Source organism: Tenrec ecaudatus, chromosome 11 (genome assembly GCF_050624435.1).
Source record: "Tenrec ecaudatus isolate mTenEca1 chromosome 11, mTenEca1.hap1, whole genome shotgun sequence".
NCBI lineage: Eukaryota > Metazoa > Chordata > Mammalia > Afrosoricida > Tenrecidae > Tenrec > Tenrec ecaudatus.
The window spans coordinates 86,430,907-86,447,612 of NC_134540.1; the positions used below are offsets into that span (position 1 = coordinate 86,430,907).

General features: G+C 46.6%; 1 protein-coding gene across 1 annotated transcript in view; it reads left to right on the top strand.

Moving 5' to 3' along the window:
• Positions 1-2,229: 2,229 nt before the first annotated feature.
• ADPRHL1 (ADP-ribosylhydrolase like 1) overlaps positions 2,230-16,706 on the top strand; it is a 39,299-nt gene continuing 24,822 nt past the window's right edge. Inside the window, exons 1-2 of the mRNA XM_075562587.1 lie at positions 2,230-2,487; positions 10,769-10,933. Coding sequence (XP_075418702.1) covers positions 2,274-2,487; positions 10,769-10,933 — 379 coding nt within the window. The 5' untranslated portion in view covers positions 2,230-2,273. The remainder of the gene's footprint in view (positions 2,488-10,768; positions 10,934-16,706) is intronic.

Here is a 16,706-nt window from a genome sequence, read left to right on the forward strand (position 1 = left end):
TCTTTCTCTCTCAGTGTCATGTACTTCTGTGTGGTGTGTGCTTTATTTTTAACTTAATATATTTGTAATCTATACATTTCAGACTCCATGGAGGCTTTGTTTTGTTTTCCTGTTATTTGTTGCTATGTACACAATTTTCACAGAAAATAGGGGATCACTAAATTTTTGTGCAATGAACTAATATCGTGACTTCTGACAATCTTACTCTTAATTTGCTGACATAGGTCAAATATGAAGGGGCTTTAACAAGTTTGTGGGAAAATTCCAGTATCTTTTGACTACATTTCTCCACAAACTCTGCAAGCCCCTGGTAGTGTGGCAGTTGCCCCTCACCACTACAGTTAGGGAATATCAGAGCGGGCGGTGCAGTGGAATCCCTTTGAGTATTACCCATTTAAAATAGGCACAGAGAGAAATCAGACATAGAAGGGGCGCGTGGGGGCCTTAACACCGCATATACTCGAGTATAAGCCGACCCGAATATAAGCCGAGGCACCTAGTTTTGCCACAAAAACTGCAATAAAATGCTGAAAAACTCAGCTTACACACAAGTATATGCAGTACTCCCCTCAACATTTCTGCCAAACTGCTGCTCTGCCTAAAATATCTCTAAATGGCCGGACCACGTTTCTGGCTTTTGTGGTTTTGTTTGGGTAACTACCCTACATACGCAACCCAGAGCCATGTGTAAGCAACTCATATTTGTTTGCAGATGCCTCAAAATTATGCCCATGGCATCCCGTGTTGAGTTGCCAACCACAAAGTCATCAGTTCAAAACCACCAGCCACTCCTTGGGAGAAAGAGGAAACTTTCTACTCCTGTAAAGATTTAAAGTCTCCGAATCCCACAGGGAGCAGCTCTACTCTGTTCTATAGGGTCACGATGAGTCAGAATTGACTGGTGAGTTTGAGGTTGGAAAATTCCAGAAACTACTTTTAACTAATTGGTGGTTTGATAGAACATGTTCATTTACATGGATCTGAGTGCCTTCGTACGTACTTCAATTTTGTTTTTATGTTTTTTACATCCATTTTCTAACTCTCTAGTACTTCTCCTGGGTCTGAGAAGAGAGTAGGTTCCACTGGGAGCAGAGGGGGCAGCACAGTCTCATGATAACATCTGGATTCTCCCCACCCCTCCTCCAGACCTGGGAGTTAGCTATGAGGGTGGGCTTCCTGGCTGTTTTTTTTAAGGAAGACCCTAGTCTGACATTGTGCCCCTCACACCTCCAGTCCTGCCTCCCAGCCTCCTGCTGTCATTGAGGGTTCTGTTCACAGATTGGCAGGAAGGTGTTAGATCCGTTACCCTTCCAGAGGGCATCCTAAATTCTGTGTAACTGGGGCACTGCCACCTTCTAGTCAACCGGAGAGCCATTTGTGAAACACCAGGTTAAGAGAAAACAGCCTTCACACTGCTGGTTTCCCCTTACACTTTAATGCATCTTGCAAATTTTATATCAAATGCGTGAATAATCAGAAAGGGGAGAAGTGTTTTGTTTTTTCCTTAAAGCCAAACCATTGCATGCAGCTGGTGAATTCTAACACACTCGGTGCCGCAGCTGTAGAGCAAATCCTATTGTACCATTGCGGGGCTGGCACCGGACCAGGCCGTGTGGCTCTGTTGCACATGGGAGCCGTCTGTATCAGAAGTGACAATGCAGCTTAGCCACAAACATATATCATTCCATTGATTTGAAATTTCTAGGAAAGGCACAAGGGGCCTGGAAAACAAAGCAGCGTGGGTAACTTTGACGGTGATGGTGATACAAGGTGTGCTTCCAATCGGTCGATTGCACGGTACACGGATCCTGCTTTCGGTTGTTTGCTTGTGATAACAAGAGTTCTTCGAGAACGCTGTGCAGATTGGTTACTTGGAAGGGGCTGCTTTGTGAAGGAGTCCCCGCTGTTGCGCTAGGTAGCTTAATTAAGGCGGCAGTCTTCTCGTTGAAGAGCTAGCGCCTGCCCCGAGTGGGGAGGGAAAGTGACTCCGGCCGGCCGCTGGGGCTGGGTTCTCCCGGAGCCTGGTTCTTTAGAAGGACGGCTCCGAGCTTTAGGGTCCAGAAAGTTTTTCCTCATTGGCCCTGCTCTAAGAGGTGGCACCTGCGGAGACAGAAAAGGAGTGCCTGACCATTTAGAGGAGGGCCTGGCTGTGATACAGTGACCGGTATAAATGTCAGCAGGGTGGACCGAAGGCAGCCAGCGAACTGAAGCAACAAAGCCTGGGACGCTCCGCAGCTGTAACCGCAAGAAGAACCCGGCGGCCCTCTGGCAAGATGGAGAAGTTTCAGGCTGCAATGCTGCTGGGCAGCGTGGGCGATGCCCTTGGTTACAGAAACGCCAGCAAGGAGAACAGCGCCCTCGGTACAAAGATCCAGGAGGAGCTGAAACAAACGGGCGGACTGGGCCAGCTGGTGCTCTCCCCGGAGAAGTGGCCCGTGAGCGACAACACCCTCATGCACATAACCACAGCGGAGGCGCTTGTCACAGGTATGGGAGGGGGGGGGGGGGAAGCCGGCCTGGTGCAGCTATGGAAGGCTCTTGAAATAAGCGCTCAGGGCTCAAAAACCAATGCAATCTCTTAGCTGATATTGTTACCTGATGCTGCCGCCAAAAGCGGTAACTTAATATTCACCAGCGTCCCGCAACGAATTATACATGTGGAGATCATATTTCCCCGGGAGCGTCTCTTGACGACCGCATTGTTTTACTTTGCAGAGAGCTAAGCTGTCCTCTATAAAGGGCGAGTTTCCGGTTCACATTGGTAAAGCGGTAACCAGGCCGACCTCCGTGACACTGAGGGAGAACCTCTGTCTCCAATGGAGGGGAGCCTTCATGCTGAAGTGGGGCTTGGGGAGCAACCGGGGAGAACCCTACGCCCACATCAGGGAAGCAGCTACCTTGTTCTGCATCAGCTTCACCAAACTGGACCGTAAATAAGCCCTGCTTGCCCTTTGGACCTATTAAGAGACTAGTCTATGGGGATTCCGTCTCCATTTTAACACATCAGAATCTAAGCACCGCCTTCCCTAACCTGGAGTTGCTTCCACTTTAACACGGGCTAAGGAAACATTTTTAAATGGATTGGATTTGGGAGGGAAACGAAGTTTCTTGGAATGTTCTTGAAGTGACAGGTTGATTGGATGATTCCCAGCTTTCTCCCATCAGAGAAATGGCTTGGTAGATAATTAAGCGGCCGATATCTCATAGTCATTTGCTCTTTAAAATAGATAAGCACTCCCAACACTGGGAATCTAAGACAGACAAACACCTCAGGACCAATAATTAGAATAGAGATACCAGGAAGATACAGGGAAGGTAGGGGGAGACAGGGGGAATCGATCACAAGGATTGCCATATAACATCCCCACCCCCAAGGGAATGAGCAACAGAAAAGTGGGTGAAGGGAGACAGCAGACAATGTAAGATAAGAAAATAGTAATAATTTATCATTTATCAAGGGTTCATGAGGGAGGGAGGGAGGGTGGGGAAAGGAGAGAAAAATGAGGAGCTGATATCAAGGGCTCAAGTAGAAAGAAAATGCTTTAAAATGATGATGGCAACATATGTACAAATGTGACGGATGTATGGACTGTGATAAGAGCTGTGATAGCCCCCAATAAAATTATTTAATTTTTTCCAAAAAACCTGCAAATATTGCTAGTGTAGCTTTGTAAAATTAACCTGTGGGGGCAACTACTGAGTCAGGGAGTTTTCACTTATGCATTCACATCCCATTCCATTTCTCCGCTGAGAACATGCTAAAATTAGCCCCAGTGGTCACTGTATAGGCATGCCATAAGCTTGGCAGCTAGTTCTTAAATGATGAGGTACAGAAGAATAATCACATTTTAAAGCATTCTTAGGTAAACAGAGCACCGTGGGTGAGAGGTCGCAGCTTGTTGGATGCGATGGAGCATCTGTCTGGGTTCGCACAATCACAAGATCAAAGCCCTTCCCATTTCCAGTGTCCTGGCAGGTTCTTGAGTGCCTTTAAAGCAGGTATCGAGCAGTGTTCTACCAGCCCCTCACCCGTACTGCCCCTCCCCACCCCAGAGCACCGCTGCTCCCCTGGGGCCTCGCTGCACCTGCCTGTCAACCATGCATTGTTGCTTTTAGCTGTGCAGCTTCTGTCCTACGCTTAGCCTTACCTCATCTATGTTTTGATACTGAGTGTACACATCCATGTCTGTGCATCCACATAGTCTCCTACATGATTGCCCTGCTCTTGGAGGGCACTGCCCTAAGATTATTGATGTATCTGTAATTGGCAGAATCTGGCCATTACGGCGATGTGGTGTCTATGTGCTTCCTATTAGGATAGGACCTGAAAGCAGTGGGCATTTTCATGCTGGGAAGATCATGTTGGAGAAATCGAAATCCTCTTTGCAGTAATAAAAACAACAACAACAAAACCTCACTGTCTTCAAGTCCCTTCTGACTCATGGGGCACCTGTAAGGCAGGGTAGAACTGCCCTTGCGGGTTTCCGAGACTGTAACTCTTTGCTCATGTCTCTCTATTATACTGTTACCTGTCATTACACCAGCCCCAAATCATAGCCGTCACATGTGCAATGGAAGGAAGCTCTGCTAGGTTCTGTGCCATGCCTGTGCCTGGGCCATTGTGGCCCATAAGGCTCTCCTCTGACTTTAGGAAGTACATCACCAGGCCTTTCTTCCTAGTCTGCCCGTTCCACTGAAGCCTGCTCAGCAGCGGAGCCCCGCACCAGCTTCCACTGACAGATGGATGGCAGCCTGTAGAAGAGTCAAACCTAGGTCTGCATGGAAGATGAGGGTTCTGCCAGTGAACCCCATGACACCCTTACATAGCTTATACATATACACTGTATACACTACATGCTGGACAATATCACCTAGATCCCCACAGTGACATTTCTGTGTTCAAAAAGCTTATATGGACATTCTGCAGCATTATTTTCCAGGAGAAAAATTAATTTCCATCTAAGTGATCACAACATATAAATGGTAACAAGTAGAATTAGTGGTGGCTGATTGATTGTTTGCTACAGTGCCCGATAAAGAGTCTTGGTGGTGCTGCGGGTTAGGCAATGGGCTACTAACCTCAAGGTCAGCAGTTTGAACCCACCAACTGCCAATAGAGGGAAAGATGAGGCTCTTTGCTACTGTAAAGATTTAAAGTCTCAGAAACTCCATACAAGGTCACTATGAGCTGGGCTTGACTTGACGGCTGTGGATTTGGTGTAGCTTATTGTACCCTATATTTTGTGGGTCATGAGTAAATATGTATTGAATTTTATCCACTTGAATCTAAGGCTCTGATAAAAATGGACTCATTCAGAGTCACCCTTTAGGACAGGATAAAATGGCCCCTGCGGGTTTGTGAGACTGCAAGTCTTTACGGAAAGCAGACACCTTCATCCTTCTTCTGCAGAGCTGCTGGCCCACTACTCCATCAGGGCCACTCTGAGTCACAGTTGACTCAGTGGCAGTAAGTTTGGAGTTTGGTTTGGTTTCTTATAAAACTTAAAACAGAATATTTTCTTTAAGGTCTCTGAAATTTTCCGTCAAAATTGTACAAAAGCTTAATCTTCAAACAGCCCCTTTATTGTCTTATACTTGCAAATTATAGCCGAGAAGAGCTCTGTGAGCTTTGTTAATAATGGAGCTGACTTCACACAGCTCACCTGTATGCCTGGTCCTTGCCAACTGCTCTTTCTTTGGCATCATCTAATCCTCATATCGCTATGAAGTTTGGCAGATAGACCCCTTAGTATCACAATTTTGCACGTGAGGAAACTAAATGACTCCCGGAGAGGTTCAATAATTTGCTCAGCGCCACAAGCCATGTAGGTGACAAAGAATGGATTGAAACTCAAGCAATCTGGTTCCAAAGTTGATTTTCTTCTACACAAGTGCTCACTACTTGCTGAGATACGCGAGTATTTGAACCACCGCAATGCGTAATGACCCTTCTGCACGTTTTCCAGCGAGAGACTGGCGTTCGCAAAGGGAAACTAGCACTTGGAAGATTTAAATAGGTTTTATTAATAAATCCCTTAGCCCTCCAAACGGTGGCTTGGGAGTGCTTCCCCTCTTAGACTGCTCACGATGCCAAAGATCAGAGAGAATGTGTGATGCCCACTTTTAGGTGAGAGAATGTGTGATGTCCACTTTTAGGTGAGAGAATGTGTGATGTCCACTTTTAGGTGAGAGAATGTGTGATGCCCACTTTTAGGTGAGAGAATGTGTGATGCCCACTTTTAGGTGAGAGAATGTGTGATGTCCACTTTTAGGTGAGAGAATGTGTGATGTCCACTTTTAGGTGAGAGAATGTGTGATGTCCACTTTTAGGTGAGAGAATGTGTGATGTCCACTTTTAGGTGAGAGAATGTGTGATGCCCACTTTTAGGTGAGTCTTTGAAAAAAGCACCAAAACCAACCACCCGAACAAACCCACCCTCAAACTCACTGCCATCGAGTTGGTCCCTGAAGGACAGGTGGGAACTGGCCCTGTGGGTTTCCAAGACTAACTTTTTATAGGAGTAGAAAGTCTGCCCTTTCTACTGGCTGGTGGCTTCGAATAGCTGACCTTGAGGTTAGCGGCCCAACATGTGACCATTATGCCTCCAGAGCTCCTCAGAAGAGTGCAGAAGCAGATATTGAGTTAGGAAATGGCAGTGTCCAATCTTCTGCAAGGTAGACAAGTAATACGGTGTGTATATATAGCTTGTGAGCAAAGAACCCACATTGCCAAGAGGCATTAAGTCACTCAACAAGCATTTATTGAATGCCCGTTGGTGAGCGAGGTCTTGTGCCGGTCACTCAAGAGTACAAAAGGAGATAAAGACTTATCTCCAGAGAATGTGTAGTCCAGACTTCGGAGCGTGGTCTTCCCACTTGCTGATTGGTCACTGACAAAAGAAAAACATTAGTGACCCTGTTTAACCACTTTGAAATTCACTTTAAGGATAGTGGTACCATCTTTGCTAGATCCTTGGGTGATACAATGAGTTTTCAACCTCTTACTTCACGGCTAGCCATTTGAACCCACCCAGGAGCACTGCAGAAGAAAGGCCAGGCAGTCTGCTTCCATCAGGATCACAGCCAAGAAAACCCTGTGGGCAGTTCTGTTCTGTGAACCATGGGGTCACCGTGAGAGGAGATCAACTTCGCAGGAGAGCTAATCAAAACAGTAGCTTCTGGGGGAATCTGCTGAGCCAGTTAAATTCCAGGCAGAGGGGTCATTTCAAAAGGTTGTGTGGAATGTACTTTGGGAACGCAAAGGGATCATCTCAACAGATTTTCTCAAAGGCCATAGGATGATCACCAGGGCTTATTAGGAAGACGTTTTCAGAAAAGGGAAAACTGCACTGCTGAGGAAATGGCCAGGGCAAGCGTGCTAGGACGTATTCCCCTGTAGCACCAATGGCCCGCTCCTTCTTCCGGGATAACAGGGGCCATCCCGTGAGACTTTTGTTGGGAACCCGCACCCCACCCACCCTGCAGCCTTGACCTTGCCCCTTCACACGTCTTTTGGTTCCCCAAACTCAAACAATGTTGGAAAGGCACATGATGCCCATAGGCCCCTTGAGGATGCCAAACTGCCTTTCTGACGTAGGGTCAATGATCAATGAAGGAGCTCAGACTTCCGGGGCAGGGAGACGGAAACAGACACGGAGAGTTCTAGGGGACAAACCACAGCTTCACATACATTCTGACAGTTTTGTCTAATAAACGTTTCTATGATTTTGTGGCGGTGCTCTTTGACTTGCCGTCCTCACAAGATTGTGTGAGAATTAAGTTCATTAATATAAGTGCGGAATGCAGGATTATGGGAGATGGCTCCTGTCAATTTCATGTTGTGTCTTTATGAAACGTCTTACGCAAAAAAGGGTCAGCAGCTCAGCTTCTGCCGTCAAACAAAGGAAAGCATGTAGCTGCTACAGCATTCGAGGGATGAAGATGGTATTTACCCAGCAGTAAAGGGCCGGACAGGAAGTGCCCACCTAACAACCCATCCCCTGGACTCAGGTGTGCTTATCTACGGATAAGCAGACGGGCCCTGCCCAAAGCCAACTAGTTACTTCTTTCTCTACTCATAGCTCCCTACCCACTGCCATTGACTCAGGGTGCTGACCCTCTTGGCCAGAGCAGAACTGCTCCCTCCGGCAGCCTCATCTTTCTCCTGAGAGCAGTGGGTGGGTGTGCCACACTGGCCTGGTGGTTATCAGCCCCGTGCTTAACTCACTGTGCCACCAAAGCTCTTTTCAATAGCTCCTCCTCCTCCCCCACTCCAAAAAAATCAAACTCACCGCCAGTGAGTCAATGTCAATGCCTAGGGGCTCTATAGAACAGGGTAGAACTGCCCTTGTGAGTTTGCAGGAGCAGAAAACCCAGTCTTTCCCCCAGGGAGCAGCTGGTGGTTTCAAACTGCTGACCTTGCAGATCAGAGCCCAACTTGTAACCACTATGCCACCGGGGCTCCCTAGTGGTATCAGCCCTGTCGTTGTTGTTGTGATACGTTGGGAGACTTACAAGAAGTTTCAAAAATGTATTTTTTCTTATCCAACTTGAGTTCTTGTGTCACCAAATAGAGAAACTCAGGCAACAGCTCTGTAGAGTCTGTCGCTTAGAAGGATCTCTTCCTAGCTTTAATATAGACCTGAAAAGGCGACACTTTTGGTGGCCCTTCGTTATTTTTCCCCTCCCTTTAGAAAGGGCTAGATTCAGTTCCATAGAGACCTTTTTGAAGTATCTAACTCAAGAATCAAATGGACTGCTCTCTGAGAAGAAGCGTGAAGCCCAAGCTCCCTGACCTGGGGTTGAGTGACGGAAGGCGTCTGTGAGCTAAGGTGCTGGTGCCTGAGAGGGGAGCACTTCCCAGTTTACAAACAGTCCAAATGGCTCACGCGGGGCAGCGAGAGGTCTGACATGCGCACGAGGTTCATTCTATTCCCTCAACGTTGCCCAATGGCATCCTTTCCATGTGACTAGCAAAGTGTATTCCTCCTAGACCCAGGTCATGCCACGGCCTCTCTTTCCCCCCAGCTCAGTTCCGCTCTCTGTAACCATCTGCACGCCAGGAGAGACGGAGTCTTCCCGAGAGTCTCTCTCTCTGTGAGAGAGGCCGCTCCTCCTCTATGAAAGAGCGGAGCACCTTGAAAAGCCAGTGCCCATCAGGAAGCTCTGTCCTCAGAGCTTCGCCGGTCTCGCTGCCTTTACAGCAAAGGCACTCCATGGACCCCGACGGCTGACGGAGCTGAGGCTTCCCAGGAGACGGGAGGTCCCTTACCCGGCACTGCAGACTCGAACATTACAGATGCCTAGACTATCCACCACGAGAGAGAACAGCCTCATGAGAAACATGCTCACGTTTGGGAATGAAAATCCGTGTACCAGCTCTGATCCAAGGCAATGCACATAAACCCCTCTGAGCTTTACCACGCAAGCAAGCTCGTTCAACGAGCAAACTTGACTCTGACTCATATTGCACAGAGCAGAACTGCCCCCGTGGCTTCCCCAGACTATAGATCTTTATGGGAGGAAAAAGCCTCCTCTTTCCCCCAAGGAGGGGCTGGTAGTTTCAAACTGCTGACTTTTGGGTTAGCAGTCCTCCTTGTATAATATCATGAAGTGCGGTGTGTCCTCACCCCCATCCCCACCCCCGCGTGTGTCTGCCAATATAGTAAGGTCCGTGAATGGTGCAAATGTTTGCAGTGGTCTACTAATCAAAAGGTTGGTAGTTTGAATCTCCCCTGGTGATCTACTTCCAAAAGAAGCCCGCTGGCATCTAAACGCGGCAAACCCTGCATACGGGTCTTCCCTGAAACCCACGAGGTTCCAGGAGCCAGGGGGTGTCTATGAGACACGATAAATATATCCCCTCGTGGTGCAATAGTGGCGCATCGCGGTGCTAACCGTAAGGCCTGCAGCTGCTCCCCATGAGGAGTGAGGTTTCTACTTCCGTGAAGAATTCCAGTCGCAGAGACCCCCAGGCGCAGTGCTAGCCTGTCCGTCAGGGTTGGAGCCAATTTGAGGACAGTGAGTTTGGTTTGGGTTGAAACGAGGTGTACACAGCAGGTATGTAATGTGTGTTGTTTCCTGTTAGCCCCCACCCCCACCCGCCCCATTCCCCAGAATCTTTCAGAGACTTAAGATAATACTTATTCCCAAAACACCTTCCATTTTTCTGGGATGTGCTTTGGGAACGACTTGGTAATACAGTGCATTGTTTCCTCACTGGTTACGCCACCGGTAAGAGAGGAGGAATTTGGAAGTTGAAGAAAGTCACGCTGTCTTTATCTCTGAAATGTCTGTTTGAGAGAAATAGGCAGGCTTCGGCCCTTTTTTCCCCTGTGTGTAGCAGAGAAGGAGCCGTTAGTGGAAAATGAGGCTTGGGGAGTTTGGGGTTTTTGTTTTACTAGCTTCTCATTTGCAACTAGCAATCACATAACCAAATATAATATCTGAAATCTGGAATGAAATATTTGTCATTATTTTAAATTTATCTAGGTAGATAGGGTTATAGAAGATGACTCACCAAAAATTTCCCTTTTTTATTGGAAAAATATTTTTAATAGTATTCTTGACATATAATGTACATATCACACAGTTCAGTAGTTTAAACATACTTAAAAGAGTTGTGCAATCATTTTTAACTTTGAACTTAGAGGCATTTCTGCAGAAGTCGGTTCGAGTCCAGCCAGGGACCCTGCTCCTGGGAGGGAAAGAGATGACGTCGTCTCTTGCCGCTTGCCCTGACCTTTGTCCTTTCCCTTCATCTGCGTAGACTACTGGTGCCTGGATGACCTGTACCGGGAGATGGTGAAGCACTATGTGGAAGTTGTTGAGAAGCTCCAGGGGCGTCGGCCAGACCCAGCTACTATTGAAGGCTGCTTGCAGTTGAAGCCGGACAACTACCTCCTCGCCTGGCACACACCTTTCAACGAAAAGGGTTAGAGGACATCGCTTGTTGTCCCTGTGAAGCTGTGTTGCTGTGCTCCCCTCTTAGGCCAACTCGCCTCTTCTGTCACCCTGGCTCGCCCAACCCCCCTTTCCACTTCCATAGCGGGTTGAGATGACACGGGAATTGCCAAAAATTCCTTGGTCGGGCAGGGCAGTCCGTCCTCTTACAAGTCAACCCTGCCCACTTTGGCATCGATGTACAGACAACCTGCCCACTTGGTCATCAATTCCCTGGTTTATTTTAGGGAATATTTTCCACTGCTTTCCTTTTCTGTTGATATTGCTTTCCCACAACATCAGGAAGAATGGGCTCCCCTGCATGCCCGCTTCTGTGGCGCTCTGCTGTGGCTTTGCTGGAGCTGCTTGCTAGGGACTCACCATCTCTGCATTCCTGAGGGCCTGAACTTGACCTCTAGGAAGAGGGGTCCAATGGCTCAAGAGCGGCAGAGCTGCTGTGTTTACACACGGACCCTCGGCTCTGCTGCTTCTTCTGTCCTCTCCTGTGGCTCTTCCGCGCTGGAGGACTTGGACTCCGGTGTCCGAGGCAGAAAAAGTAAACTGGCATGGGCTAAGAGGAGTCTCCCTGAGATAAGACTCAGTCTCCGAAACTTAGCAGAGACACAGGTCTCCGTGAGAACCCAACAAGAGACAGAACAAGGAAAGGTTGTGCGTGGATGGGGTGGCGCTCTGGCAGCCAGATGTAAATAGAGGAGCCAATGAACTGGGCCCCCCAGGAGAAGTCTGTGCAGGTGTTGATTGAGGACCAGCCTCCCCTCAGGGTTATCTCCTTGGTGGTGTGGTAGAAAACACATTGAACTTCATACCGAATGGGTGATTCGGCATGATTTAGACCAGTCCTTAAATGGGCATGCCCTTTGATCTGGCAGTTCTGCTTCCACAAATGGTGAGGCCCCGTGCCGACTATGTACTAAAGCAAGTGCACAATGGTGTAAAAGAAGGCATTTTCATGGTGGCATTATTTGCATATACAGGTGTATTTTTAGACTGGGAGGAGCTTCAATGTCTATCAGTGTGTTAGTCTGGGTGCTTTAGAGAAACAAGTCCACAGAAACTCGTGTATAAGAGAGAGTTTTATATAAAGGGTAAGTGCACATCAAGAAAACATCCCAACCCAGTGCTGACCAAGCCCACAAGTCTAACATTAACACATGAACCCATATGTCCAACACCAAACCACAAAGTCCTCCCCCATCTCACAAAACACACACTATGATGCCAACTGCAGGAGGAAAGCCGAATCCGTGAATGTGTAAGCATCTCAGCGCTGGCAAGGGTCTCCACACAGCTGCTCCAGCACCAGGGCTACATCGGGGTAGGTCCATGCGGCTTCTCCTTGGGGATGTCTCATAGGACGTGAGCCTTGCCAGCTGAAGCAGGGAACTGCTAAGGCAGCTGCACCCTGGTGCAACCACCACAAAACAAGAGACCCGAGAACTAGAAAGTTGAGGCTCACTGAGTCATATATCCCTCTGCCTTTCAATTAACCCTACATGTGCTTATCGGCCAGGTTGGCACAATAAACTAACGACCTCAATCAGTTAGGGAATGGTGGAATTAGTGATGGTGCAGCGCTACAGTGAAATACCTGCAGCCATTAAAGAGTGAAATACATCTGTGTGTAGGGGGTATAAAAATGGTCTGGAAGATAGATAACATGAAGAAAGCGAGATGGAAATTAGTGTGTCTCTAATTGATGTATGTATGGATTATGATAAGAGTTGTGTGAGTCCCTAATAAAAAGATGAAAAAGAAAAAAGAAATTTAGTGTGTTTCATACACACTGTGTGGGAACTAGCACAGAGGAAGCCTCCTCTGGCTACGTCAGAGAGAAGGAGAGTCCATTGATGATTGGCACAAAGCAGAAATCAATCACGCCTCCACCCTCCAATCTTCCTTCACCTATTAGGACAGTAGCCATTCCTCCCAAACACGCTCTTTCTCTGCTGGGTTCAACACGCCATTGAAATGGCTAGACAGAACTCAAGGCAATTAAGGGAGTTTATTGGGGAGGTTAGCACAAGCCAGGGTTAAGAAACTTTAAGGATCCAGTGATTGGTTCACAGCAATGCCACATTCTCAGCCAGCAGCAAGTCTCTCTGTAATTGTCATGTCTTGATCTGCCATCGGTCCTGCATCTGTGACAGTTCTCTCTGTTTTCATGTCCTAGTTGTTCCTTAGAGGCCACTTTACCTGGTGCTAATGGCCTTCCTCATTCAGAGGAAGAGTCTGTGACTCTGTGTTGTCTTCTTTGTCGTGGGGTCTCTTTTTGGCCCTAAAACACGTCACTAAAAGAACTTTATTTAAAAGCTCTAGTACTCTGGATTGTGGGGCTTAACAGCAAAAAGGTTTCATATTGTTAACAGCCTTCGTGATGATCTCTTCAGCAGTCATCCAAGTGGTCTTCATGTACAAGGCAGGACGCACTTAGCTCACTGGGCCCCTGACTAATTTTCAGCTAATCAACCAGATGGTCTCACCATAACTCATCAGGAGAAAGAACTCTGGAAGTTAGAGAGCATCGTTTCCCTCCCATTGTCATTGGTGTCAGTTGTAGCGGGAACTTCATAGTCAAAGGTGGGTATGCCAAGGGGTAGGATTCTTTAATGACTTACAGCGTGACTTCTGTGCCCTGGGTACCCAGGAGAGTCACCACAGGCAGCCTTCACCTTGTGAAAGGTGAGTCACTTACACCTTGGCACTTCTTTCCCACCTACCAGGCTCCCCTTTTAGAGCGGACCACAGTGACTTGAGAGAGAACAGCTCTGGAAGCAAAAGACGTTCCACCTCCCCCAGTTCTTTACCCTCCCCACAACAAGTCCTTCTGGGTATAAATGGAATTTAGGAAGGAGGGAAAATTAAATACCACACAAAGGAAACTAGTAATTTGCAATTATTTAGCACAATTTAAAAGTGGTTGTTTTTCTGTTTTGGGGGCGGGGATTTTATTCATGTAAATAATTCCTATATCTTTATCATTCTCTTCTAAGAGGTGGTAGAACATTAAGGGCAGCGATCTATGTGTTCATTCCCTTGGTATGTGCTGTGTCCCCCAAATGCATGTTGGATTCCTGAGCCTTATGTTCTGCCCTTAACATGGAATTGAGGCGCTCCTCATCTTGTGTAAAAGGAAATTAAGGTTTGAGAAATTAAAACTTGTTTTCCTAAGATCACCCCCATGCTGGTAGACTGCTCAGTAAGCTGTGCTAAATAGCGACTAAGCCAGAGTTCAGTGAGCACTTTGTCTATGTCAGGCCCTGGGATGAGGCTGTCCACCCACCGTCTCCCAGCCCCCCAAAGTCATTACTGTTGCCCTCTTCATGTTACAAATGAAAACAACGACAATAAGGCCACACAAGTCATAACTGAGGCTTACTGAGGTTAAGTGACGTGCCTAAAATTGCCACGCAGTCTCAAGGCTGGAGTTGGGATTTAAACCCTTGTGCCTTTCAGTAGATATTCTTCCTCAAGAAATTGGGATGCTTTTCCTGTTATCCTCTTTCGTGGAAACTAAACCACCAGCTGCTCCCAGGAGAAAGATAAGGGTTTCTACACTCGTGAAAAGATAGTTTCCGCATCCCCTCACAGAAGGGTCGCGGGGAGGAGACGAGCCAGTCAGGGTGCAGTGTAGCACCGATGAAACATGCAACTTTCCTCTAGTTCCTAAATGCTTCCTCCTCCCACTATCATGACCCCAATTCTACCTTACAAATCCGGCTAGACCAGAGCATGTACACAGGTACAGACAAGAGCTGGAAACACAGGGAATCCAGGACAGATAAACCTCTTAGGACCAATATTGAGAATAGCCATACCAGGAGGGGAAAAGGAAGGTGGGGGGAGAAAGAGGGAACTGATCACAATGATCTGCATATAACCCCTTCTGGGAGGATAGACAACAGAAAAGTGGGTGGAGGGAAACATCGGTCAGTGTAAGACATGAAAAAATAATAATAATTTATAGATTATCAAAGGTTCGTAAGGGAGGGAGGGTAGAAGAGGTAGGGGTAAAATGAGAAGCTGATACTAAGGGCTCAAGTAGAAAGAAAATGTTTTGGAAAAGATGATGGCCACGAATGTGCTAGACACAATGGATGGATGGATTGTGATAAGAATTGTACGATTCCCCAATAAAATTATTTTTTTTAAAAAGAAAGAGAGAGAGAGAGAGATACAGTCTCAGAAACCCATAGGGCAGTTCTACTTCTGTCTGATAGGGTTACTATGAGTAACTATAGGTTTATAGTGTAACTATAGGTTACTACAGGGTTACTATGAGGCTGAATAGTCTCAGTGGAAGAGAGTGAGTTTGAGAGTTTAAAAACTGTAAACAACTTGCACAAGATAATAAAACTAATCAAAGGTGAAGAGGCCAGTATCTAAATTCAATTCAGATGCTAAGAGTCAAAATTGTCTTATATCTGTATAACTTTGAAGTATTTCCAAAGCAATCTGCATACACTATCTTAATTAGTATATAGGATGCTGTGAGGAGATTGCTTTAAAAATGCCTCAAAGTTCTACAGATGTAGGGTGATTTATATCTCATTTAAGAGGTGCCCTGGTGGCCTAGTGGGCTGTTAGCCACAAGGGCAGCAGTTGGGAGTCAGGGGCAAATCTGCAGGAGGAAGACCAGGCTTTCTGCTCCCATGAGGAGCTCCAGCCTCAGAAACCCACAGGGCCAGGTCTAGCCTGTCCTATAGGTTGCTTTGACAGAACGGACGCAATGGCAGTGAGTCTGGTTTTGTTTGCATCTCACTTACGGAAAATAAATAGACAGTTACCTCTACCAAGCAGTGAACTCCATGACATCAGCAGCTGTGTTTGACACGCTCATCATTGTTCTCCATCACCTTGTTCATTATTTGATGTACGACAAATGCTCAGTAAAGTTTTTTCCAACTCATGGCTTCTTACTGGACAGAGAGAAGTTCACTGGTTCAGAATATGTGTTCATTGACACATGAACATACATATGAGGGAGCTTCAAAACTCTCTTAAGCATGAAATTGAAAGAGAATGGAATTTCCCCACCAGCTTTCTGAAGCACCCTCAGATATCAGGTGACAGATGTACACGAGAACCTAAGCTTGCTTGCTTGCTTTTTTTTTGAACCTATGCTTTCTGGTTCTACTGGTCATTTCTATATGGCTTAATTCAACAGCTCTGCATAAATGTATATTCTACAGTTGTCATTTCAAAATGGCCTGAAATGAAGTGTTATTACTATAGCTCTCAAATTCAGAATAAAATTTTAAATTAATATGTTAGTGGGGGAGAAATCGAAGATCAAAGCTTTTGTTGTTGAATGAATACTACCTAAAATAACCTTATTCCCAAGTATAAAAGTAGTCAACCTTCATGGTAGAAAATTTAGAAAATACAGAAACATGTAAAGTCGATAGAAATTGCCCATGAAATCACCTAGAGGGAAACATCTTGTGCATGCTCCACCTGCCTTCCTAGTACATATACTTGTATAGAAGTGTGTGTGTGTGCGTGTAATCTTTCCCTCCTATCCATGGTGTAACAGGGACTAGCTTTACTCTCCCACCTGAAATGACTAAAGAGAACCAACTAATGTATATAAAACAAGGGTTTTCAAGGCACCTGATATCGGGTAGTGAGTTGCAATCACCCAAACTCACTACCTTGAGCGAGTTCCCAGCTATTGTGCAGGGAGTTAGAACGACGCAAAGCCTGTGAAGTCTCTCTAAGAGCTGGGAGTCCAGGAAGGCCAAGGC